Source organism: Odocoileus virginianus, chromosome 17, assembly GCF_023699985.2.
Source record: "Odocoileus virginianus isolate 20LAN1187 ecotype Illinois chromosome 17, Ovbor_1.2, whole genome shotgun sequence".
Taxonomy (NCBI): domain Eukaryota; kingdom Metazoa; phylum Chordata; class Mammalia; order Artiodactyla; family Cervidae; genus Odocoileus; species Odocoileus virginianus.
The window spans coordinates 42,538,033-42,563,995 of NC_069690.1; the positions used below are offsets into that span (position 1 = coordinate 42,538,033).

The following is a 25,963-nucleotide window of genomic DNA, read 5'->3' on the forward strand; positions in this document are numbered from 1 at the left end:
GGACAACTCTCCTTGACAACTTGGCTGTTTCCACTGCCTCTTCACCTGCTGTTCACTCTTTTTTTTTTTTTTTTTAATAGTAAATGGGTATTTATTTTTAGTTGAAATTTTCCAATCAAACGGAATTGCTTAATTAAAAAAAACACATATTTTTTCTCTTTAAACACTATGATCTCATTTTTATCTCTGCAGACACCTAGAAACAAAACACTGGATCTACCAGAGAAAATGGGGCAATAAAAGCATCAGAAATTCAAGTCAGCTATGGAATAATTACTGTTATCTGACAGTTCTCAATTTTAAACAGAAATGTCCCAGAACCTGTTGGGTTTGACAAAGTTTCTTAGAGCTGGGGATTTGGAAAAGTTGAACTCCGCGGAATTCTTTCCCAATTGTTTCCAGCAGAGGGAAGATAAGGCTGATCCATCAAATGAACATCCAAAGAAACATTTAGGAACATGTTTAACTAGTACTCAGTATATGAGATTACTAAGTAATAACTGGAATACATATAGGTTATTTGTCACTGCTACAATATTTTCTGAAGGATGCTGAGCTGTAAGCAAGATCGTTTTTACTAAAGTCCAGGAACTTTTTACTAAAGTTGACACTGATGTCTTTTCTCTGTTTGCCTCCCAGTCTTGTTTTTTAGGATAGCTTGGGGTTTGCTGTTTTCCCTTGAGGCCTTAAGCATAACATCGTGGTTGGTGTTTCAGTCAAATATTCTCAAGTTGTTGTTGTAGTAGCTGTCGTGATGAGACTGTCTGACCCACTGCACACACACTCAACTAAAAAATGCAGTTGTTTTCCAAGCCAGAGCACAGCTTACTGTTGTGAACCAGGTAAGTCTCAAAGGGGTGGTTTTCCTCGTTGAGATCCCAAATTCTGATGGTCAGATAGTGTCTAGTCATGAGATTCCCACTGTGGCTGAACTTCATATCCAAAATCAAAGAGATTATTTGAGGGAAAATGACCTGCTACGTGGATCGTCCAGCTCTTCAAAAACTTCGGGTCATAGAGGGTCTCCTGGGTGGGGGGAGCGCAGGAGTTGTGGGTGTGTGTGTGGGGGGCAACCGGGGCTCATTGTGGGGACAAGGAGACTGATGACAAATGTACTGGGAACACAGACCTGCATGAGCTCTCCTGGAGGTACCAAGACCTGGCCCCACCCCACAGCCTGCAGGCACCAGTGCTGGATGCCTCAGGTCAAACAACCAACAGGGTTGGAACACAGCCCTGCCAGCTCATTAATTTAAGTAAAAACTTAAACCTACAGAAAAGTTGAAAATCCATTGAACTACCCCTCAGCTAGATTTTCCAATTATCATTCTGCCACATATGCTATCTCTTTCTAATAAATAATATACCTATACACATACCTATAGATAACATGCGGGTGTGCGTGCTAAGTCATTTCAGTCATGTCTAACTCTTTGTGACCCTGTGGACATTAGCCTGCCAGGCTCCTCTGTGCATGGGATTCTCTAGGCAAGAATAATGAGTGGGTTGCCATGCCCTCCTCCAGGGGAATCTTCCCAATCCAGGGATTGAACCTGAGTCTCTTATGACTCCTGCATTGGCAGGTGAGTTCTCTACCACTAGAGCTACCTGGGAAGCCCATATATAACATACAAATGATTTATATATATTATATATAATACATACAGATACATATATGTGTTATCACTCAGTCATGTCTGACTCTTTGTGACCCCATGGACTGTAGCCTGCCAGGCTTCTCTGTCCGTCGAATTCCCTAGGCAAGAACACTGGAGTGGGTTTCCATCTCCTTCTCCAATATACATGTATAATTTGTTGCTATTGTTGAACCACTTGAAAGTTTCAGGAATTTTGCTCCTTCAACCCTAAATATTCCAATAAACACTAAAACCTGTATCTCCTAAGAATCAGACCTCTCTTACATAACTGAAACTGCACAACTCAGATGGAACTCCATCCAACCCAGCCAAAACTCAGACTGGGACTTGAACCCACTGTCTTTTAACTGAGATTGCACATCTGGTCTCAGGATTTAATGAAGCTTAGGTTCTTAATGTCTTAGTGCAGAAGTAATTCAGCAAGAGGCAAAGTCATAGGTACGAAGAGGATATTTAGAGATACATCTTCCACAGACAGAATGCCATCTACCTCAAAAGGCGAGAGTGACCCAAAATATGGGGTAGGTTTTTTTTTGTCATGCTGCTTGGCTTGCGAGATCTTAGTTCCCTGACCAATGATTCAACCCTGTCCACGGCACTGAAAGTGAAGAGTCCTAACCACTGGACCACCCAGGAAGTCTGAATGTGCCATGTGGATGCTAATATATGGGGACAACAGAGGATGAGATGATTGGATGGCATTACTGACTCAAAAGACACGAGTTTGAGCAAGCTCTGGGAGATGGTGAAGAACAGGGAAGCCTGGCGTGCTGCAGTTCATGGGGTTGCAAAGAGCTGGACACGACTGGGAGACTGAACAACAACATACCACAGGGAGGGTACAACAAGGCTCAAGGTCCACTGGAAGTCGAATCTCCCACCATCTTGGGCCTAATCAGCTCTAATTAGTTTTTGTTGTATCCTCAATGGTTACATCATTCTTCTAAAGGTTGTGCCCTGCCCTCTTCCCTCGTGTATCATAACTGCAGACCATTATCACATCCAATACATTGAATGCTGACACAATAATCTAATACAAAGTCCATTTCATATTTCCTCATTTGACACCCAAAGGTCTTCCATAGCTACTTTTTAATGCAGATCAGGTAAGGAAGAGGCCCGCCCAAATTTAACTTCCATTTCCACCACTCCACTCAGACTGCCTACATCAGGGTGACTTCTTCACCAAACCTAAAAGACCTTCTCTGACCTTGGCTGGGGGTCACTCACAGCAGTCTCTGCTGGACTTCTGCCTCACCACACATTCAATTTGCCCCCTCCTTCCTTGATCCTTCCCTTCCACCAGTCCTATGAATGTTGGGGGAACCCAGGTCATTGTTCTGGGCCCTTCCTCTTCAGTTCCCAGGTGGTCTCATCTAGGCTGGTGGCTTTAATACCAGCTGCATGCTGATGCCACCCATACTTCCAGCATCGAAGCTTGACATCCCACGAATCCAGCCCCATGTATGTATGTTAGTAGCTCAGTTGGGTCTGACTCTTTGCGACCCCGTGGACTGTAGCCCACCAAGTTTCTCTATCCATGGGATTTCCCAGGCAAGAACACTGGAGTGGGTTGTCATTTTATTCTTCAGGAGATCATCCCAACCCAGGGATCAAAACCAGGTCTCCTACATTGCAGGAAGATTCTTTGCCACCTGAGCCACCAGGTCCAGGGAAGCCCCAGGTCCAGGTACTCCTCTACTTTCTTCTCAGCATCTCCCCTGTGACATGGCATCAACATACCAACTTAACACATCCAAATAGAGGTCTTAACGAGGTCTTCTTTCTCATTCAATAACAGCAACCCCCTCACCTCTGCTCAAGGTGTTTATTTAACTTATATGCAGAGTACACCATGAGAAATGCCACACTGGATGAAGCACAAGCTGGAATCAAGATTGCCAGGAGAAATATCAGATATGTAGATGACACCACCTCTATGGTAAAAAGCGAAGAGGAACTAAAGCACCTCTTGATGAAAGTGAAAGGGGAGAGTGAAAATGCTGGCTTAAAACTCAACATTCAAAAAAGTAAGATCATGGCATCCGGTCCCATCACTTCAGGACAAATAGATGAAGAAACAATGGAAACAGTGAAAGATTTTATTTTCTTGAGTCCCCAAATCACTGCAGATGGTGACTGCAGCCATGAAATTAAAAGACTCTTACTGCTCCTTGGAAGAAAAGCTATGACAAACCTAGATAGCTTATTAAAAAGCAGAGACATTACTCTGCCAACAAAGGTCTGTACAGTCAAAGCCAAGGTTTTTCCAGTAGTCATGTATGGATGTGAGAGTTGGACCATAAAAAAAGCTGAGCACCTCTATCCTGCCTAAGAATTGATGCTTTTGAACTGTGGTGTTGGAGAAGACTCTTGAGAGTCCCTTGGACTGCAAGGAGATCAAACCAGTCAATCCTAAAGGAAATCAATCCTGAATATTCATTAGAAGGACTGATGCTGAAGCTCCAACACTTTGGTCACCTGATGCAAAGAGCTGATTCATCAGAAAAGACCCTGATGCTGGGAAAGATTGAAAGAAGAAGTGGGTGACAGATGAGACTATTGGATGGCATCACTGACTCAAAGGACATGGGTTTAAGCAAGCTCCGGGAGACGGTGAAGGCCAGGGAGGCCTGGCATGCTGCAGTCCATGGGGTCGCAAAGAATGGGACACAACTGAGCGACCAACAACAACAACCCTCACCTCATCTATCATCTGTCCTGATTCCACTCCTCCTTCAGCAGCCCCTCTGAACCCCCATCCCTCCATCTTTCCAGCTGCCTCTGATGTTTAGTACCCCCTTAGCTGCCTGCATCACCAGGGAGCCTACAGACTGCTCCTTCTGATTGCCCCACCCCCCACCGCATATTTTTCAGCAGAGCTAAACACTAATCTTTTAAAATTGTAATTCAGGTCAGATCACTCCCTCTCCTAAAACTCTCCCACACCTTTCTCCATGTAATAAGAAAACATCCTAACTCAGCAGGGTTTACAAGGCCCTTGGTGGTCTAGTCCTCTTTCCAACTTCCTCCACCATTCTTTCTGGTGACCCTATCCCCACCTCCCTTTAGCTCTTTAAATGCCTAAGATTCCCCACCTCAGGGCTTTTGTTTCTCCAGGTTCTTGCCTCTGGCTGGTACACCCTTACCCTGGGTCTCAACATTGCCCATGGCAGAGCTGAAGAATTGATGCTTTTGAATTGTGGTGCTGGAGAAGACTCTTGAGAGTCCCTTGGACAGCATGGAGGTCAAACCAGTCAGTCCTAAGAAAGTTATGACCAACCGAGACAGCATATTAAAAAACAGAGACAAAAATAAATAAATAAAAAACAGAGACATTATTTTGTCAACAAAGGTCCGTCTAGTCAAAGGTATGGTTTTTCCAGTGGTCATGTATGGATGTGAGAGTTGGACTATAAAGAAAGCTGAGCGTCGAAGAGTTGATGGTTTTGAACTGTGGTGTTGGAGAAGACTCTTGAGAGTCCCTTGGGCTGCAAGGAGATCCAACCAGTCCATCCTAAAGGAAATCAGACCTGAGTCATTTGAAAAGACCCTGTTGCTGGGAAAGATTGAAGGCAGGAGGAGAAGGGGACAACAGAGGATGAGATGGTCAGATGGCATCACTGACTCAATGGACATGAGTTTGAGTGAACTCCTAGAATTGGTGATGGACAGGGAGGCCTGGCATCCTGCAGTCCATGGGGTCGTAAAGAGTCGGATATGACTGAGCAACTGAACTGAACTGATTGGTATAAAAACAAATGTAATCGAGGCTGCCTTCATTATCATATGTTCATTATCATCCTATTCACTTTTTCTTTCTGGTTTTGTTTTTTTTTTATTTAAAAAAAAAATGTAACCTTTGGCTGCATGGAGCAGCTTGTGGGCTTGTGGGATCTCAGTTCCCTGATCAGGGATCACACCTTGGCCCTCAGCAGTAAAAGCTCAGAGTCCTGACCACTGGGCCACCAGGGAATTCCCCTCTTCTGGTTTTAAAATAAACCAAAATTAAAAATGCTTTCAAAAGCCCCTAAAAGTTGATGGGCCCAAGTCACTGCACTGCAAAGGAGACTGTGCCCCGTGTCTCATGAAGCAGCTGACCCTGGCTGAAGGCAACAACCTGAAACTCATCAAAAGCTTGAAGGTTTTATCTCCTCTTCACTGCTCTCTGGGACTTTAGAGAAGAAATGTAGATCAGTGCTTCCTGCTACAGACTCACTTACTAACACATGGTTATTCTCTCCAGGCAAAAGTTACATGGGGACATACCACCTATATAACTGCTAAATATACAATATATGAGAAAGTGTGTCTTACACAAAGTAGTCTTGTAAATACAGAATAGTCTACAGAGGTTGGCTTTCAATGCTGTTCTCTGCAAGTTATAGTGGGGGCTGCTATAGGGGGCTGCTAAGTTATAGGGGGCTGCTCGGGCTGCTGGATTATTTTTTATACTTGACTGACAGTTAAGGAAACTGAGAACCCAGTAATGGGGCCAAGATGATGCAGAGAACAAATGAAACAGTGATCCCAGGATTTCAACCCTGGTCTGTGCTTTGGACAGACTGAGTTTATGGTGTCTGAGGGTCTTCTAGGGGAAAGAGATGTCAGGAGGCATTTAGATAAACCAGTTCAAGGCTCAAGTGACATCCTTAGCTTGTGGCATAGATTTGGGAATTATCCGAGTGCTGGAGGCATTTAAAGATTCAGAGTGGAACAGCTTGTTCACTCTGTCGCAGCCTCTGTTATCAGGAACCCACCCTGAGTGGGCCTCCTCCTCAGGGAGCTGGCAGCTTTGCTGTCTTGTGGGTTCTTGACCCTGCTCTTTCCAGGTGTGCCTGGCTCCTGAGAAAAATTTATGGGGAACCTCTGTCCACAGTCCCTGGGCTACCAGCATGCACTCCACCTCCAGTCCCACTACTTTCTTTTTGGGGGCACTGCACAGCAGGTGAAGTTCCCTGACCAGGGATCGAACCCATGCCCCCTGCCTGCAGTGGAAGCCCAGGGTCCCAACCACTGGACTGTCAGAGGAGCACTCCACTATTTCTTGCTGGATTAGATGCTAGAACTTGACTTTCTTTGCCTTGATGCTTGATCTCTATAGGGACCCGGCACCTGGGTGACATTCTGTGTACTTGTCCAACCAGTAAATATTGAGCACCAACTATGTGCAGGATACCACTGTGAACAAAGCAGACAAAATATCTTGAACCCAAGGAGCTTACAGTCTAGAGGCAGACAATCAATAAATAATGGTTCCAGGTGTCATGAATACGATAAAGCCTCATAATGTGGTGGAAGTGAGAGCAGCGGAGGGCTCTGAGCGGCAGTGACACAGGATAAGGTCGCTGGTGGGAAAGGAACCTCAGAGGGGAAGGTTGGAGCTGAGCCCTGAATGAAGAAGGCAGCAGTCATGAGAAGATGGAGTGTGTGCAGAGTCCTTCCAGGAGCAGTGAGTCTGAGGTGTCCAGGCTGGGCGTGTCTGGAAGGCCCAACTGATGGAAGGGAAGAGAGGGGCTTGGAAAGGCAGAAAAATCCACGGTGGGCAGGGGTCCTCCCTGGTGAGAAGACCCAACCCCAGGCTACCAAGTACACCTAACAACATAGGAAGGGAAAAAATAAGTCAAGAGAAGACCCCTCTTGGACTTCCCTGGTGGTCCAGTGGTTAAGACTCCATGCTTCCACTGCAGGGCCCGGCCTGGGATGGGATAGCTTTGCGTGCCTCTCAGTGTGGCCAAAACAGAAAAGAGAAGACCCCTTTTTACTGAGGAAGGAGGAAGAGGGAGGAAGAAGCAGCAAGACAGAAGCAGCAGCAGGACTGGGGCCCTTGTTAAAAAGTTGTTAAGAATTTTAACATGGCAACAGCAGAGCATCAGACTTGGTGTGGGCCCTTCTGAGCAGCCAGCACGGTGCCACTCCACAGGACACAGCCCCTGACGCTGGCCCCAGCCCAGCACACAGCCTTGGGAAGGTGAAGGGCTCCTCCCTTCACCCCAGGCCGAGCCTTGCCGGCAGTGCCCTAAGACACACAGTAAACACAGTAGATTAAAATTTTTCTATTTTGATGAAAAAGTTGCAAATTGTACAGTGTTGCACAACCAACATAATGTAGCTGATTTCATGGACTTTTCAGAGCTGTATTGATATCACACTTCTGACGGTTGCAGTGCTCTCCTTTCCCCTGGAAGTCTTGGCGGGGGGTGGGGTGGGGTGGGGGGTTTGGGCGGTGCCTCTCTCCTCCTCATGCTCCCCACAAGGCAGGGGACAGGCAGGATTAACCTCTGAGCAGGTGTGGCATGTTCCCAGGCAGGCACAGCTGGTTGGAGCCAAGAATGTTTAAACCCCTATATTATGTCAAATATCATTTATATCAAACCTCCCCTCCTTAATCTTAGGCTAATTACTTTAACGATTAACACTAGTTGTCTGACCTTGGTAAACTGTCTATTCTCCTTGAACTTCAGATTTCCTCATCTGTAAAAAGGCGATGATTATACTGATACTTCACAGGGGTGCTGTGAGGATTAAACATATGAAAAGCCTTTTTAAAGAGTATTAAGGTTTAAACAGATGCTAGGTAGTGTTACTACAGATCTGCTCCGTTGTTGCCTCACCGGTATGGACAGCGCCATGGCTGAACGGGAGCTTCTCTTCGTAGCACGGACTCCTAGACTCTGATGTATTCTTCTTTTTTTCCCCCCATTTTATAGTGTATTTTTAACAATCAACTTCTGATCTTCAGTTTCTCAAGCAGCAGCTTCCTTTCCTGGGGAGATCCCCTTGGCTTGTCAGTCATGCCTCAGATCACAGATCAATAATCCTCATTTATGTACCAGACTCTTGTGAGTTGGGCTGCCTGCATAATTTTAATAGTCCCGAAATGAACCGAGAAGAAAGAATCCAGATCCTGGACCTGAGGGTTCTGAAGGAGACAAGTAATTATTCTTACTCGTTGCTTAGTCAATTTGGGTAATACTCATTAAAATGTGCTGAAGGCAGATACACTTATTACAAGAGTAAGCAATGGTCCCGGAAGTTTCTCTCTGTGATGCAGTGGCTGTTCCTTTGGTCTTGAAGGCTCTGCCCTCAAACATCCCATGAAGGATGTCACCTCCTCCTGCCCACCCCACCTCAGAGGGCTCTTTCCCCCTGCTCCCCACCCCCTCTGTATCCTTTCTACTCTGTATGAATCTTCCTGGTACATGCCCACCTGATTCATGTTGTATGGGTTTATATTGTTGGGATCACCCCATCCAAACATGAGTTCCGAGAGAGAGCTGTGACTCTGCTCTGTTCACTGTGACGTTTCCAGGACTGGGGCTCAGGGCCTTTCACCAGCAATCGGATCCAGACAGAACTTATATTATTCTTGTTTTTGTTGTGTTTATTTTTTAAAAAGGCTTTTGCTCATGATGAATGATATTTATTTTACATTTATCATAGTGATATAAAGTTTCCTTTAAAAATAAGTTTAAAACTGTAATTTAAAGAGATCAAGTAAATAATGTTGGTGCCCACATGTCACAAAAATGGTGTTCTGTGGAAGCCTTTTAGAGACTCTGCTTGGTTTGTAATCCTATTCTGGCAACCGTATACACACACGTAGACAAACTCAGTACACAAAGACATCGGCATTAGGAGCTGGGCTAGAGTCACTTCCTACAAGTGGACTAAACAGCAGGGAAGGTCCTTAGCCAGACTGGAGGATTCTGGGGAGTACACACTTCCTAGGGCTCCCAGGCCCCTCTACCTTTCTACCTAGGGGTCCATGAGACACCCCATGTCCTTCTACCTTCTGTCTTCTCCCTAAGCCAGCTTGAGCTGCTGATGCTTGCAATCAAAGCCCTGTACACTACAATCTCCTGAAGTTAAATACAAACTGGGTGTCGATGCATATCTATTGAGGGGGATGAGGGCATGGCAGGAAGAAGCTATTTAGTTATTCAGTCTTCACATATCTCTGCATGACTGTGGGTCAGGTGTTTGCCACTTGGCTAAGTGTTGAGAATATAAAGCTCCCCCAAGAAATTCATCATTTAGTGGACTCCACTGAGTGTCAGTCTTAATCAGCCAATAAATGTTGAGTAATGGGAAGCAAGGCTGAGGAGGGCGTAGGGGGTTCACTGGCAGCACAGTGCATCAGAGGGCTTTTCTTCCGTCCTGCTCCTCCCTGTGGAGGCATTTCTCTAACAAGCTATTGCTGTCTTAAAGGTTTCAAGTATGGTTCCTTCTAAGGATATATATTTTTTTCTTTCTTTCATTTTTGGCGGAGAAGGGAGGTGATATTTAAGGTTTAATGAAGAAATCCAAACTCAGAGAAAGGAAGGTAGGGAATGAATGTATGTGCTTACTCAGTCGTGTCTGACTCTTGATAACCCCACTGGCTGTAGCCTACCAGGCTTTTTTGTCTGTGGGGATTCTCTAGATATGCAATCTGGGGCTTCCCTTAAGGTGAAGAGGCCAAGTTTGCGCCACTGGTCAAGGTTACTGGCTACTGTGTTTCAGGGGGCACCCCCAGAGGGTGGAATTTGACTGTGGCTGTTGGTCCCCTAACTTGGTCATGCAGTACATCCCACTGACTACAGGCAAGAGACAATCCATACCCAATCTTGAACCTTAGAAATTCAATGGAATAGAGAAGTAGCCGTGATGCACCATTTTGGCTTTTTCACTGGCAAAATTTATCACCAGCACTCCTCCCACCCCTCAACCCAGGTTCCCAAATCAACCTGCACACCGAATTAAGAAGCATATAAAAATGTGCAACGCATCAATGCAACTCAGCTCTGAAAATAGCAGCTGCAGCCACAAACCAAAGAACAGGACTTTGTGAACAGAGTGAAAGAAGCTGTTAGTCCTGAGTCCATCTTTTAAGTCACAGATAAAAGTGCCCCCCCACTACTAAAGTAACACCTTTAATCAAAGATAGGAATCAATTCGAGGAAAGTAGTATGTCCTAGCACATTAGATTTTCCTTTTCCTGCTAAGTTTCCAAGGTCCTAATTTCTCAGCCAGAGCCCAGGAGAATATGAACTCATGTGAAGGCAGGCAGTGGACCCATTGCAAAGCAATAGGTTTGACAACATCAGCAAAGGCCAGGTTCAAGATGAAGCACGCACAATCAGGAGATGAATCACTTCTGAGCCATAAGAACCCAAGGTCTCCAGGGAACAGTGTCACAACCTGACCCTGGGCCATGCCGCCAGGAACACAGCTCCTCTCTGATAGCTCTGGTGCACCCATCTCAAATTAAACTGTCCCTCTTTTTTTAAACAATGTTGAATCTGTCTCCTCAGCCAAATTAACATTACTTAGAAAGATCAGTGAGTTTCAGAAACACTACTCTGCTAGATTCGAATGTAAACCACACAACTTCCTGAGCAGTTTCATATGTGGAGCTACCTTCCCAGCCAACACAGCACTTTTCTTGCCTGAAGAGGGTCAAGAGAGTCAGACTGAAAGCCCAGGCAGCCTGTGTTTTTCTGAGTGGCACTGAGGTCATACTTTAATCTACCCTGATCATGTTTAATTGTCTACTGCCCCTCATTAGTGATTCCAAGGCTGAAAAATTATGCAAAGTCCCTTACAGAGTTCAAGTTAGCTTGACAGATAAAAAGAGAGCTTGGCATATGGCTAAGTGGTAAAGGGATGCGGGGGTGGGTAGGAAGGAAAGATAAAGGCTCAACTTTTATATACCTAAACTAAAAGCATAGGCAGGTACTAGGATAAGGGAATAAAAACTGTTTCTGGGCTTCCCTGGTGGCTCAGTGGTAAAGAATCCGCCTGCCAATGCGACACACATGTTTGATCACTGATCTGGGAAGACTCCACATGCCATGGAGTAACTAAGCCTCTGCACCACAACTATTGAGCCTGTGCTCTAGAGCTCAGGTGCCACAACTACTGAAGCCCCTGCAGCCTGGAGCCTGTGCTCCACAAGCGAAGCCATCACCATAAGCCTGTGCACCACTAGAAAAGAGCCCCTGCCTGCTGGTACTAGACGGAAAGCCCGCACAGGAATGAAGACCCAGCACAGCCAAAAATAAAAGGAAAGGAAATAATCACTCAGTCGTGTCTGACTCTTTGCAACCCCACAGACTGTAGCCTGCCAGGCTCCTTCTGTCCACGGAATTTTCCAGGCAAGAATACTGGAGTGAGTAGCCATTTCCTTCTGCAGGGGATCTTCCTGACCCAGGGATCAAACCCGGGTCTCCTGCATTGCAGGTGGATTCTTTAACATCTGAGCCAGAAAAATTAAAAAAAGCCAATGATCAGGTGTACCAAATAGTCTCCAAACTATAATTTTTCTCTTGTGAGAAAAATTGCCTTAACTGAAGTGTCAGACCACAATAAATAAAAGCCCTTTTATAACTAGTTGAAACTTCTTAAACTCCACCAAATTTTTTCACTTCTTGGCACATAGATATGCTAATTCTTTGGTTTTCTCCAACACACCCTAAGAAACCATCTCTAAGTGGTCCTTGTTCATCTTGTTTCCCTCTTCATTGGAGCAAATTTCTCAATCACAGCATCTGTCACCACCAGCTTGTCGCGATGGTGTTGATGCCAGCCAGCACTATGGCAGAAAATCTCCTCCACGGAGAGTCCTATCACTGCCATGTGGATGACAACCTTTTTGGAGGCACCCCCTTGGCTGGCTGTGTGTAGGTGACATATAAAAAATGGTCATATGTGAGGGGATTCAGTTCAGTTCAGTCGCTCAGTCGTGTGTGACACTTTGCGACCCCATGAATCACAGCACGCCAGGCCTCCCTGTCCATCATAAACTCCCGGAGTTTACTCAAACTCATGTCCATTGAGTTGGTGATGCCATCCAACCATCTCATCCTCTGTCGTCCCCTTCTCCTCCTGCCCCCAATCCCTCCCAGCGTCAGGGTCTTTTCCAATGGGTCAACTCTTCACATGAGGTGGCCAAAGTATTGGAGTTTCAGCTTCAGCATCAGTCCTTCCAATGAACACCCAGGACTGATCTCCTTTAGGTTGGATCTCCTTGTAGTCCAAGGGACTCAAGAGTCTTCTCCAACACCACAGTTCAAAAGCATCAATTGTTCAGCACTCATCTTTTTTCACAGTCCAACTCTCACATCCACACATGACCACTGGAAAAACCATAGCCTTGACTAGACGGACCTTTGTTGGCAAAGTAATGTCTCTGCTTTTTAATATGCTGTCTAGGTTGCTCATAACTTTCCTGAGGGGATTAGCCCATTATTTTAGGATTATGGGCATTGGTGACTATTGAAAAGTAAACAAGTACAGAGACAAAATAAAAACTAGAATAAATCCTGTGGTGCTGGACTGGAATCAAAAGTATTCGTCTGAACTGATGGTTTTCAATACACATTTAAGTAGAGAAATACAGATTCAAGTATGTATATATACATATATCCCTATGCTTCATCCACTGAGGGGGCCAGGGAACAGGCACCCAATAGCAATGAGCACCCTTAGCTTGGTTTCTAAACACCCTGCTCTTCTAAATGAAACTAGAACTCCTTGGGGAGACATGGCTGGTTCAGACTGAGACAGAGAAGGTACATGATGAGCCTGGAACAACTTGTGCTTGAAGTGCTGGAATGGTAGTTCATTCATCCTTTGAAATGAAGAATAGATATACTAAATGATTCCCTTCGGCATCTCTGAAGCATTTACAACAGAAACAGTTTTTTTATTCCATCTTCCCAGCTCCTGTCTTGTGCTCTGCACCTTAAAAAGTGGAGTCTTTGCCTCTTTTTGCACATGACAAAGGGTCACAGAAGCACGTGAAGGGGCTCCCAAAGGCCAAATCTGGGACAATGTGCATAAAAATCACAAAGTATCAAAGTGATAGCAATATATAATAAGCACTGAGTAAAACAGAAACCCATGTATCTGTAAGTAAATGAATAGAGAAAAGGAAGCCTTCCTTAAGCAGAATGCCAACCAGAAAAGTGTAGGAAGGATGTGGGATTCAAACACACTACCTGGCTACCATCATGACAGAAATTTAGCTAAGAAACAGCAACAGATGCTTAAACAATGGGGTAAAGTTTAAAGAGGAATGGGATATTTAGTCTCAAAGCACCTTACAAAATACTCCTTAGGAAATTTTCAGTGGAGAAACCCAGCAGGCACCACTTCAGTTAAGTGATCGAAGTTAACATCAACAATTTAAGATACTTTAAAATCACATACCACAACAGCAACACTTCTGATATTCCTGCCAACAATACGTAACTAAAACCAAATCATGAGGAAGGCATCAACAAACCCAATTTGAGGGCAGTCTGCAAAGGCTTTAATCTTCAAATGTCAAGGTCATGAAAACAAACTTCAAGGATTGTTCCAGGCTGAAGGAAACCAAGACATGACTACTAAATGCAACACAATGGCTTTTCTCTTTTTTGATGATAAAGGGTATTATTGGGAAAACTTGGTTATCTGAGGCTGGCAGTGTTTCCATGTTAATTTCTACTTCTGATGGATATATTTGGTGATGCAGGAGAATATCTTCAGTTACAGGAACTACACGTTATAAAATAGTATTTGAGATACACGGTAGTGTTGGGACATCATCCTTCAACTTACTCTTAAAAACGATTCAGGGCAGAATTTCCTGGAGGTCTGGTGGTTAAGACTGTGCTTCCACTGAAGGGGGCCTGGGTTTGATCCCCAGTCAGGGAACTAGATTCCACGTGTTGCAACTAAAAAAGATCCTACGTGCTGCAATGAAGACGGAAGATCCTGTGTGCCACAACTAAGACCCAGAGCAGCCAAATAAATAAATACTTTCTTTAAAAAAGAAGAAAAAAATCAATCAAGGGGGTGGGAGAGGGTAGCAATCACATTAAAAAAGTAACAGGGATGGAAGGATCACATTCAGAAGTGAAACGCCTAAAATTCTCCCAATTTCTTTTGCGTCAAAAATGTAAGAGCACAAACACACACACACAAAAACAATTTGCTAAAAGTGAAGATCTTTTTAATGTTTTTAGACACAGGTTACTTAAGATGGGGGCAGGGGGTGGGGGGAGAACAGTACTTAAAATTCCAAGGAACTAAGGTTAAGCAGAGACCACAACCAAATACTTAACAGGGACACCCTATATTGATGCTGTTTTTCTGAGTCAGGAGAACATCCAAAGACAGGAAATTCTTCCCAGTTTGCTTCCTTGATGATCACTGAGTGAGACTCTTATTCATCTTTCCATGCATCAACTGCTTAGTCCATATATCTGAATCCTCAGATAATTTAATGCAACTCAGTCATTCACTTTATCATATAATACTTTCACATGGACATAAATTCCTGATTCCCATGAATAACATTTCAATTATTAAGTTACAAAATGGCAAGAAAGATTCGTTGAGATCTCCACAAAAGAAAAAAACTTGAGAAAAGTATATCACAGGGCTTCACAAATATGAAGCAAAACAGTTAGAATCTTGATATAAAACAATTCTTCCCAGGTTCAAATCTGTTTTGAATCCTTGAATGGTTCAATAACAAGAAGACACCATTTGTGAATGTTCATTTTAAAAAGCCCAACGAGCCTATGATTCAGGAGCAGGTGGTGCCTGCATCTCAGCTGGTGCTAGACACAAGAGGCTTGCGATACTTGCACTGAATCCAAACTCGGTACATTGTCAGTTGTTTTCCTCGATTCACTTGCAACCGGCGATCCACCAGGTTCTGAACCTTTTCCAGTCCAGCAGTAGTGAAAAGTGTGTCCAGTTCATCTAGTTTGGAAAGAGATGTTTATATATTTTCCCCTGAAGAAGCACCGTGTCTACCACTTCCCATGCTAAATGGTACTCTGTGAGACTGCTCTCCTTCCTCATAGACTTTAAGTGGTTTGGGCAGTATGGTTTAGCTACAATTGCAATAGTGGCTTCGTAGCAGCAAGTCCTCGCTTAGGCAGACGAAGGCAAACCACACGTGAAAGGTGGCCTGGAATGCACCGGGAGAGCCTTTCTAAGAGTCAGCTGATAGGAAAGAATTTTCTAGGGTTCTATGCACATCTTAGAATCATATGCAAAAATTGACATGGTATGTCAAAGCCATTTCTTTTTGTTTTTTTTAAGGGGAGAGGTTTCATCACTCACTAAAGGCTCAGAAAAGTATGTGACCTGACAGAAGGCCCAGGGAGAAAGTATCCATAAGGCAATGGTGAAGGTGAAAACTGGCAGCAGGACAAGCAGCAGAGGAAAGCAGCTCTGAGTTACACCTGGAACCCAGGGAGCCATGGGTTCACTTAAACTCAGGTGCACCTAAGGTACAACCCAGCTTCGAAGCTGAAACAGCTACAGTGCAGTCTTGCAAAATGAGCATGTGTCCTGTTTTGGATAAAGTGATGGAGAGAAAGAGCAGGCAGCAGAAGAACAAGGCAGGGACCAAAGGCTCATATAAGTTGAGCCTACTGGGAGAACATTGAGTAGCTCTAGGTGGCTGGAGGTAGGCTGAGGGGTGGGGAAGGGCAGGGAAGAGGCTGCAAAAGGTTGGAGGGACCAGATGATGTCACTTCTGAAAGCACACTGAGGAATATGGAAGTTAGTCCTGGGGGAGCTGTCAGCACAAAGACAAGTGCTTTTGTGTCGTACCTTGTGTGAAGAAGTACACTCTGGTGCCATCGCCTCTCACATAGAAATTTTCAGACAGACATTGACCTGCAGAGTGATGTGGTAAAGACCAGAGAAACTTTAAAGCGCTTCTGTGAATTTCATGGTCAATTAAATGTGCATCAAGATGTCAATTTCTTGGGCAGAGAACAGATCCTTTTCTAAGCTACCCTGGTACTCTGCAGCAATCTGCAGTCTCTCTCCTACAAAGGAATGATGCTTTGGAGAAGAACAGCTCCAGGGGAATAATCAAACTTCAGTGTCAGTGAACACATGTAATTCTCAGCCCCCAATTTTACAGTTCTGCTCAGGATGAAAATAGCTTGTTTTCTCCCTCCCTCCCCCATTAAATAAATAACACATACACTTTGTTTAAAAACAAAAGCAAACTTTTAAGTGGCTTTCTGCCCCTTTAAAAACACATAGTAAAAATTCAAGGAATATAGCTAAATTTAAGGAAATCTGAGACAGCCACTATTCCCATTTCAGTGACTGTCCTTTTGCATGTCTCTCCACAGTGTCCACATGCACACTCATAAATAGGATCCCATACATACTGTTTTTATCAAGGACACACTTCCCTTTCTGCTGCTAAGGCCCCCTGACCTTCTCAGTTTAACAACCTGATGTGTAATCAATCCTTCTACACCTTCTGAATGTCAAAGTAATCTTATTTTCCCCTAGCTACTGTTAAACACAGGATTAAGTGTAAAATGCCAACCCGCACAATGCTTTTCTCACTTGGTCACACAGCCAAGTCCACCCCCACGAGACCAGTGGTACGGGGTCCACCCCGTGAGATAAAACGCATTACCCTATGCAGAGGCAGTCCCTTTGTTTCCAAGGGTTTGCTTATTACACACGTACTATGTGCTCGTTCCTGAATAAATCCCCAAAGGATTGCTGGATAGAATAGATAACACCAAGGTGCTTTAGAAAAAAAATGCTGCAACTATTCCTATTTCTGCCTTTCATAGAGGAACATCACTCTCTCTGAGTCAGCCAGCAACAGGTGTCTCATTGCTGTTTCCATTTTCTTCAAGTTTTGTTTTCGGCCATTTGGATACACTCTTCAGGAAATCAATTCTAAAACACTTCTCATCTGTTTTCCGGGTGGGTCACTGGTCTTTTACCTTATCAATTTGCCAGCAGCCCTATTTGAACAGCATAGATATTAAGTCTTTACTGTTCTATTAACTGAAATATTTGTCCTCAATCTGTCATTTGTCTTTTAACTTTTTAATGGCATCTTTTGCCATATCACACTTAAAACATACCATTCTTATCATGTATTAAATGGCTCTCTGTATGAAGCTATATAATTCCAGAGTCTCTATCTTATTCCACTAATCTGTGAGACTATTCTGATGGCAAAGCCATTGTTTTGATTATAGTGGGAAAAAATACCTTTTTTAAACCGAAGCTGAGCCATGTCGTAGCGACCATAATCTCGCAGAAGCATTATCCCCCCGGGCTTCAGAAGTCTGCTCAGCCTGTTGATAGCATTCTGCATCCTGAAGGGCAGCAGGGAACGAAGATCAGATCTCTTTAAGAACAGAGTCCCCTCCTAACACCCCTCACAAAAAAGAACAGGTCCCTTGTCTCTGTATTGTATTTGGAAAAGCCAGTGGACTTCCTAACGCTGATACATCACCCCTGAAATCTTAGCTCCTATGCTCTTGTTTCAGTTATAACCTGAGCTCATGCCCAAACCTTTGATGTACCTTCTGCTGTTTGCTTACAACCGTGGCTTCTATCCACTGCCCTCAGCATGAAGAGGCCTGCTCCTTGAGTAGGGATCCACCCTGGCGGAAGCTACATGCTGTCTGCCTGGCTCACTTCCCACTCCTCAGGGGGAAGCCATCCCCACACTGGGCTCCCATGGATCTCTGAGAGGACTCCTGACCACCCAGCGAGGGGACTGCTAGTTAACCCACCCTACCTGCCCACGAGGCCCACGATCTCTGAATGCAGCCTGTCTCTTTCCACCTGTTACATGAGGACTGAATCTCAAGAACTTTACCAGGTGACACAATCTGTATGCAAATGAGTACTCTGGGCAGAGTGTTCTACACTTCTGACTGCATTTTCCATATATAGAGTCTCAGTGTAGGTTTCAGCTTTAACTACTGAAAAAGTATAAATGCTTTGAACTTACAAAAACCACATGAAAGTCTATTTAAATACTGAATAATGAATTTATTTTGAATAATGTTTTTAATTTTAATGTTTTGTTTCAGTCCATGTCAGTTTAAAACTCGGTGGCTTCCTTGGTGGGTCAGCAGTGAAGAATCCGCCTGCCAGTGCAGGAGACATGGGTTTGATCCCTGGTTCGGGAAGATCCACATGCCGTGAAGCATCCAAGCCCACGCACCACAACTACTCAGTCTGTGCTCTAAAACCCATGTTCTGCAACCAGAGAAGTCACTGCAATTAGAAGCCCGTATACGCAACTGCAGAGTAGTCCCTGCTCTGCGGAACGAGCAGCAGCGAAGACCCAGTGCAGCCAATATGTAAGTAAATGAAACTATATACAGTTTACAGCATGTAAGCTGCTGCAATTAATGTTTAAAACCATGCCAGGCTGTTTGGGCTGTCCTCCATCTGCCCTTATTTCACACACAATATTCCTATCAGGTCAAGTGACACAGTGCTATCCTAGAGGAAATGTGGGCTAGAGAAAATCAATCACACCCCACCCCGCAAAGCACCCCTACTGATGCCGCTTCCTCGAGACAGTATTTCAACTTCATTGGGATGACCGGCTGCCTATGTCCAGAAGCCTTTAATGGTATCTTTTAAGGCAAACCAATCCACTTTCCTTTAATCTTGATTTTATGAAATTCTTTCTTACTAGAGAAGTTTTCCAAAGAACTTAAATATCAGAGAACCCTTGATGAGTTAAGTTTCACTGTGTATTTTGTGCTGATAATAAGCCTGGTTTATTTAAAGCATTTAAAAAGCCAATAATGGGATGTTCTTGAATGGCTGTGGCATTCACAGTTCTAAGATATCAGGCTACGTGATCATCAACAGGAAATTTCACTACATACCCACTAAGATGACTCCCTCATTCTTTGGAGATGTTAAACCATTATCATAAGAAGAACCAACCACTGCAGTCAACAGGCAGAGGTTTAGACGCTTGGAGTCCAACGTGGACTCTAAAACAAACTTAGGAAAGTAGTTGAGAAGCTTCTATCACTTATAATGAAATGTAGCTTTTTCCTGTCTATCAGAACATTAATAAAATCCTTTTTATTAAGGTTCCAACTCTGAGATCAAGGTCCCTGATTAAAGCTTTGTTTTTGCTATGCTACTAGTCAAGGGACTTAAAACTTACTTGTCTGGAATGATTGCTGAGAGAACAAATATAAGGATGATAACATCAAGACTATTCTCAGGCATTGGGTAACTCTTATCTTCATCACACAGATCATGAACAAAGGCAAAACACCGAGAAGGGTCATATGCTGAATTTGTCTGCAGAGAGATGGAAGAGAGGTTAGAAAATGTTCATATGGCCTCAAGAAAAACCATCTTGCTTTAAACATAATCCCTGCTGCTTCCCACTGAGGGAGATAGCTTTAGCCATTACAGGAAACACTGTTACTCTTAGGGTAAGAAGCAGGAACAACTCCAAGAGCCTGTGGAATCTAACTTGTATGTTTAAAATGGTACATTCCTGACTGCTTTACTTCTAGTCTTTATTCTGATGAGGAGTCAGATCTGAGAACTGGAAAAAAATGAGGACAGTAAGTGACCAAAAGGGCAAAGAGAAACCTCATAAGTAGGAAAACAAAACATACTGAAAAAGCATGATTTAAAGCAACTCCCACTACAGCATATTACACAGATCATAGAATTCTCCAGGAAAATCTCTCTCTCCAGGATGTGGAAGATTTAACCTACAATTTATTATCATTACACTAATTTTTAAGTCTCACTATTCATCTGGTATAGGCCCTTAAGAACAGTTTCAGAATTAACATACCCTGGTGGTCCAGGGGTTAGAACTCGGCACTTCTACTACCAGGGACCCAGGTCTGATCCCTGGTCATGAAACTTAGACTCCGCAAATCGAGTGGCAAGACAAAAAAAAAAAAAAAGCCAACCAGAAATATTACCAATCCCTGAGCTCCTATGCTAGGAGCATCATACATGATTGTAACACATGTTTTAGGGTAACTTCCCTATCTACATCTCTCTTCTCCAAAAATGTGATTTTGTTCCTCACTGCTGCTGCTGCTAAGTCACTTTAGTAATGTCCGACTCTGTGCGACCCCATAGACGGCAGCCCACCAGGCTCCTCAGTCCCTGGCATTCTCCAGGCAAGAACACTGGAGTGGTTGCCATTTCCTTCTCCAATGCATGAAAGTGAAAAATGAAAGTGAAATCACTCAGTCGCAGTCAACTCTTCAAGACCCCATGGACTGCAGCCCACCAGGCTCCTCCGTCCATGGCTTTTCCAGGCAAGAGTACTGGAGTGGGGTGCCAGTGCCTTGACCACTACTTTCCATGTTCCTCACTGGTCACAGCTAATTAACAGGGCAAGCAGATGGTCAGCTGAGCTGAGTCAATCAGACTTTCTGGAGACTCTGGAATCAAGACACTGTCATTCAGGTGAGGTTCTGGGAATACCCGAAGAGGGGAGGCTTATAAGGGACTGAGAGGGGCAAGTATATTAGGCCATGTATAAAACCAGGAAGGGACTGAGAGGGGCAAGTATATTAGGCCATGTATAAAACCAGGAAAAACCTATCAGAGAAAACCGGGCTGCAAAGAAAAAAAGCAAGCAAAAGGCAAATGGGCAATGAGAGGGAAAACACCATGACCTTGAGGGAGGCGCTGTGACGGAAGAAAGGGGTGGCAGCATCTCACCAGTGTGTCTTTGGTACCTGACACTTTGTCAGCACTGAGTTTTAGTCCTGGCTACACCACATGCCCTTCAGATCTATGACATTCCCTTTAATCAGCTGCGTTTATCTACAAATTTCTGTAACTTGTAACTCAATCCTAAATGAAACAATCATTTCATTTCAATCCTTAAAACATGACTTTCAGAAGGTCAAGAGACCTGCCCAAAGTTCCACAGCAGGAAAGCATCAGGTTCCATCATCATGTTTGGCCAATTCCTCTACTCCAGGCTATTTCAGACCACAGCACAATAAGCAAATAGAGACCCTGATTTTTATGAGGCCCTTTTCCCCTTAAGTCAGTGAAAATTACTGATAGGAGCACTGGACTTACCTTGACAAGTTCTACAGCTGTGGAAGAAAAATCACAGCAGTAAACAAAGAGGCTTGGGTCACTGAAATGGGCAAGAAAAAAACCACAGCAGAGGAATTAGATTACAAACTGGATTATGTCTATTCTCTTTACTATGCAGCAGAGTTAAAATATCAAAGGCACCACATGTTAACAAAGTAACAAGTTTAACATTCACTACTTTCCTTGACCACAGAGATAACTTCTAAGTCAATTAAGTCAAAACAATCCATAAATGGATAATGTAGACATCTAATCTCCTGTAACCCACAGTTCCCAATAATTGCTGTTACCATTTGAATAGAATAAGAGTTCCAAGAAACAACAATGCACCACTTTTTTCTTTGCTGACATGCTGTTAAACTTTACAACAAACCTTACTTGTTAGTTTGTAGAATTGGGAAGACTGTGTTTCCCACACCACAACCAACCTGTAGACAGAAATCAGAAATGAATTATTAATCACAGAATTCTCAAAGAATTAATTCCCTAAAGTAAATAAATAATCAACAATAGACAATCTGTCTTACTGTATTAGGAAAGATGTAGAGACCAGAGCTAGAGTAATCATGACATTCCCTGCCCGTGACCTCAGGAACCCTTAAAGAGGTAGCCACAGTAGATGAGAATATGGGCTTTTATTAGCAGGATGGGACCTGGTCTGGGAAAAAGAGCACAGGCTGCTTTTACTTTTTGAGTTTGGGCAAATGGTCCTGTAAACAGAGTATTTTCTTACTGAGCTCCACTATACCATTACTGGAAACACGTTTCTAGTAGACTGGATTGAAAAAGTCATGAGGGGAACCACGGCAACACTGTCCTAAATTCAGTGCTGGATGTGGTAATAACGAAAATAGCACCATTTACTAAGAGCTTACTCTGTGTCAGACGCTATCCTCAGCCATTATATATACATTATCTCAATTAACCCTAGTAATAGCTATGAGGCAGAAGTCCCATTCCGCTTGGGGAGGATAAGGGACTAGCACAAAGTCATGCCAGAGGACTCAGTCCCAAAACTAATCAGCTTCTGGTGGAGTGTGTAGTCACTTTTGTGAATATTCATTTTACAGTGCACACTTTTCTTTTTCAGGTCTAGCCGAGCCTCTACCACACATCCAGACTGAGAAGACAAGAACTCTCCCACACCTGAAAAGCAGGCATCATCCTAACTAATCTCTCCATCTCATAACTGTATCAGAAGTAACAGAAGCTGTCTTCTGACCTGGGACTCTCTGCTAGACGGCAGGTATAGCAGGACACTATAACTTTTGGACAGAATATAATGTTCCCAGGTAGCACTTCAGGTGATCTATCTTTGTTCGTCATGACCAAGACAGCTGGTCTGCATCTAGGACATTTCAATAGCGCAAAAATGCAGGTGATTCCAGGCCAACATAAAAGGGGTAAGTCTAGTCAACTTCATCATCAGAAGTTACTTTGGGGCTCAGCCTCTCTACTGCCACCCTCTGTGCATAAGACAGACTCGCTAACCCCACTGCCAGGACAATAAAGGGAGGTTACCTCGAGTATGCGGTAGGTTGCTGAGGATCCAGGAAACTCATTAGCACAGACTTCCAGGTGACGGAGTTTCTGAGTTACACTCTCTTCCATAAGAGGTGGCTGTGTCTTATCTTCAAGGCTAACAGAAGAACAACTGTGCTGTTCTTCCATTATTAAATCAGATCCATCCTCACCACTTCTACAGTATTCATATACTTCACTCCTCTTATTCTCTGAGAGCAAACTCTTCAAGTGATTTTGGCTAGGTGCCAGCTCTGGGAATTCAGTAAAAAGCCAATGTCTATCCTTGAAAAACCCATTTTCATGGATTTTGTAGAAGTCGTTCCAGTATTTGTCGGCATTGATCTCATAATCAACTGTAAATATTTAAGAAAGAATTTTAAGAACCATCTCTCAATTTTATTTGTATACAATATAAATTATCACCCTGCTTCACCAAATTTTATACAAAAAGTTATACTCAAGTAGAGCTTCAGTCTCAGAGCCGGTGGTCATTTCGTCCTATCACACTTGAATTTGCTCTGTATCTTGTCCTTCCAGGGAGTTAAACTTCTGCCAGAAAACTTACTACCTATCAATTCTCCTCCCACATCTTTAGATGGCTCTTAGTGGCTCAGAGGTTAAAGCGTCTGCCTGCAATGCAGGAGACCTGGGTTCAATCCCTGGGTTGGGAAGATCCCCTGGAGAAGGAAATGCCCACTCCAGTATTCTTGCCTGCAGAGTTCCATGGACAGAGGAGCCTGGTGGGTTACAGTCCACAGGGTCGCGAAGAGTTGGACACGACTGAGCTACTTCACTTTCACTTTCAATATTAAGCAAAAAACCTGTCTAATCATTTATGGTCAAAAGGCCGTACTATCTCTCAGGGCCATACAGAACAGCTCTTTCATATTTGAGAGCAATTATTTCCCTTTCTAAAACCTCTTATACAAGCTAAATGTCCCAGGTTCTTCAGTTATTCCCCATGTGAAGTCAATGGTTATGATACAGGTATGATACTGTATCTTCTTTACATTATATTCCTATATCTGTGGTTCTTTAGTGTGGAGCCCAGAAATGAATTCACTACTAACAGATACTAAGCATGGAAATAGAAAATGATGACAAGAGGAAAAGTGTTCAGATGAGAGGAGATCTGATGATAGAGGACAGTATAGACTAAAGTGTGTACAATTTGAAAGAAAACTGTCTTGTTCAAGGTGATCAAGGCAGTCCTAGATTTCAGTTTTACTTATTTATTTTTGAGAAAACATTGGCTTATAACTAGATTTTAGCTTTCTGCTCTTTGCCAATAAAGGGCCTTGACTAGTGTAGTAGAAGAATAAAAACCTAAGAAATTGGATCTCAATTCCACCGCTACTAACTAAACTGCTTACCTCTGGGCAAGGCACTTAATGTCTTGAAGTCCAAGTTTCTTTAACTGTAAAAAGAGGATATTGGACTATATGATTTTCAAAATCCCTCTCCACCTTAATTTGCTTTGATGTAGTCTTTGTCAAACTATGTAAGGTTAATATTTCATAACTGGACTCTTCTACTTGTTCAGAACTATTTCAGTGGGTACGACTCTGCAATTTCTAGTGCCACCTTCAACTGTCACTTAGAACACAGGCCCAACCAGTCCTGGTTTTATTAACTAGGGGTATTTTTCAGTGAAATCATCCACCTCTTCAGAAGAGGCCTTTTTCTTTGGCCAGACTTATTTCCACTCTGATTCATCCATCTTTCCTTTGCAGAAGACTTACCACCTCATAGTCAACACACAAGGAAAAGACACATAACTCACGATTAATTAGCCAGCCGCCCCCCCACCCCCCATTATTTAGAATCTGACCACTTGAATCCAGCTGTAATGGAAACATTTCCTCGGGCAAAATGTAATGATATACAAAGTATATCCTCTAAGACAATCATGCTGCCACAGCCAGTCATACTGATACAGGTCTAGTCAACATAATTTAAGACTTAAGTCACTAGAAAATGCTATTGAGATACAGCTATCTTCTTCCAAACAAAAAAGCAAAACCAAAACACCCTTTATACCCTAACAAGATGTCAAGGCACAGCCCTTCACCAATCCCTCCCCTTCTCGTTCTATCCGAGCTCTGTTTCAGACCAGTAACAAAGACTCTCGGGGCCTCGGTTCTCCGGCCTCTCCGGAGAGCACGTCCAGCAGTACCAGGCTGTCAATACCACTGAGGGTCCACCTGGGCGCACCTTGCTTCTCCTGGCACACCCGCTGAGTGCTGTTCTCTTGGACTTTCCTCTCTGCCTCCGCGGCCTGCTCCTCCGACCACTCCACGTTGTCCCTGGGAAAATTAAATGGGTAGCTTAGGCGCCTCAGGTTTTCGCCGCGGGCAGGGAGTCGCTGGCCCCGCAGCGCCTCTTCCATGGGAGGAGAGCGCTAAGAGTAGGCCCGCAGAGTGCTCTGCGGCGCTGGGAATGAGGGCGAACCGCAGGCCGGGCGAAGGGTAGGGCACTTACCAGGCATTGTGGTGAAAGACGCGAGCGGGGTCGCTCAGAAACCGGCTCCCGAACTGCCGCCTCTTCCCGCAGAGAGCAGCAGGATCGCCTTCAGCGAAGGAGCCGTCCATGACACCGGAACCGGAAACACCTACTCTCCCCTCACGCGCGAACGTTCTGCAGGCCACACCCCTTTCGGAAATCGCGGGGTCTGGGCGGGAAAACGCGGAGGCCGGGTGGGGCAGCTGTGAAGTTCCCCGTCGCGGCGGCTGTCGGCCTCTGCCTGCTGGGACGGACCTATTTGGGAAAGAGAGTCAGCGGGTTTTCACCCCAGAGTCTTTAGCCCTTCAACAGGCGAGCGAGAAAGTGGTAGACGTTCGACTTGAGCCTCCTTTTAATTCTAGGATGCTCTAACAGGTTCTCAGTTTCTC

The 25,963-nt window shown here is 44.1% G+C and overlaps 1 protein-coding gene and 1 pseudogene across 2 annotated transcripts; both read right to left on the reverse strand.

The window, feature by feature from the left end:
• Positions 1-442: 442 nt before the first annotated feature.
• LOC139039058 (serine/threonine-protein phosphatase 2A 55 kDa regulatory subunit B beta isoform pseudogene) lies at positions 443-3,103 on the reverse strand (annotated as a pseudogene).
• Positions 3,104-14,618: 11,515 nt separating this feature from the next.
• METTL2A (methyltransferase 2A, tRNA N3-cytidine) lies at positions 14,619-25,681 on the reverse strand. Of its 2 annotated transcripts, XM_020892746.2 has the most exons (9): positions 25,554-25,681; positions 25,287-25,378; positions 23,070-23,425; positions 21,927-21,976; positions 21,528-21,588; positions 19,621-19,760; positions 17,685-17,791; positions 16,260-16,325; positions 14,619-15,398 (listed from the first exon to the last, which is right to left on the reverse strand). In XM_020892746.2, the coding sequence occupies exons 1-9, from the start codon at positions 25,661-25,663 to the stop codon at positions 15,244-15,246; spliced, it is 1,137 nt and encodes a 378-aa protein (XP_020748405.1). In that variant the 5' UTR covers positions 25,664-25,681; the 3' UTR covers positions 14,619-15,243. The 2 variants fall into 2 exon arrangements, with proteins under 2 accessions (XP_020748405.1, XP_020748406.2); XM_020892747.2 differs by lacking the exons at positions 14,619-15,398; positions 16,260-16,325; positions 17,685-17,791 and adding an exon at positions 18,456-18,686.
• Positions 25,682-25,963: the final 282 nt, after the last annotated feature.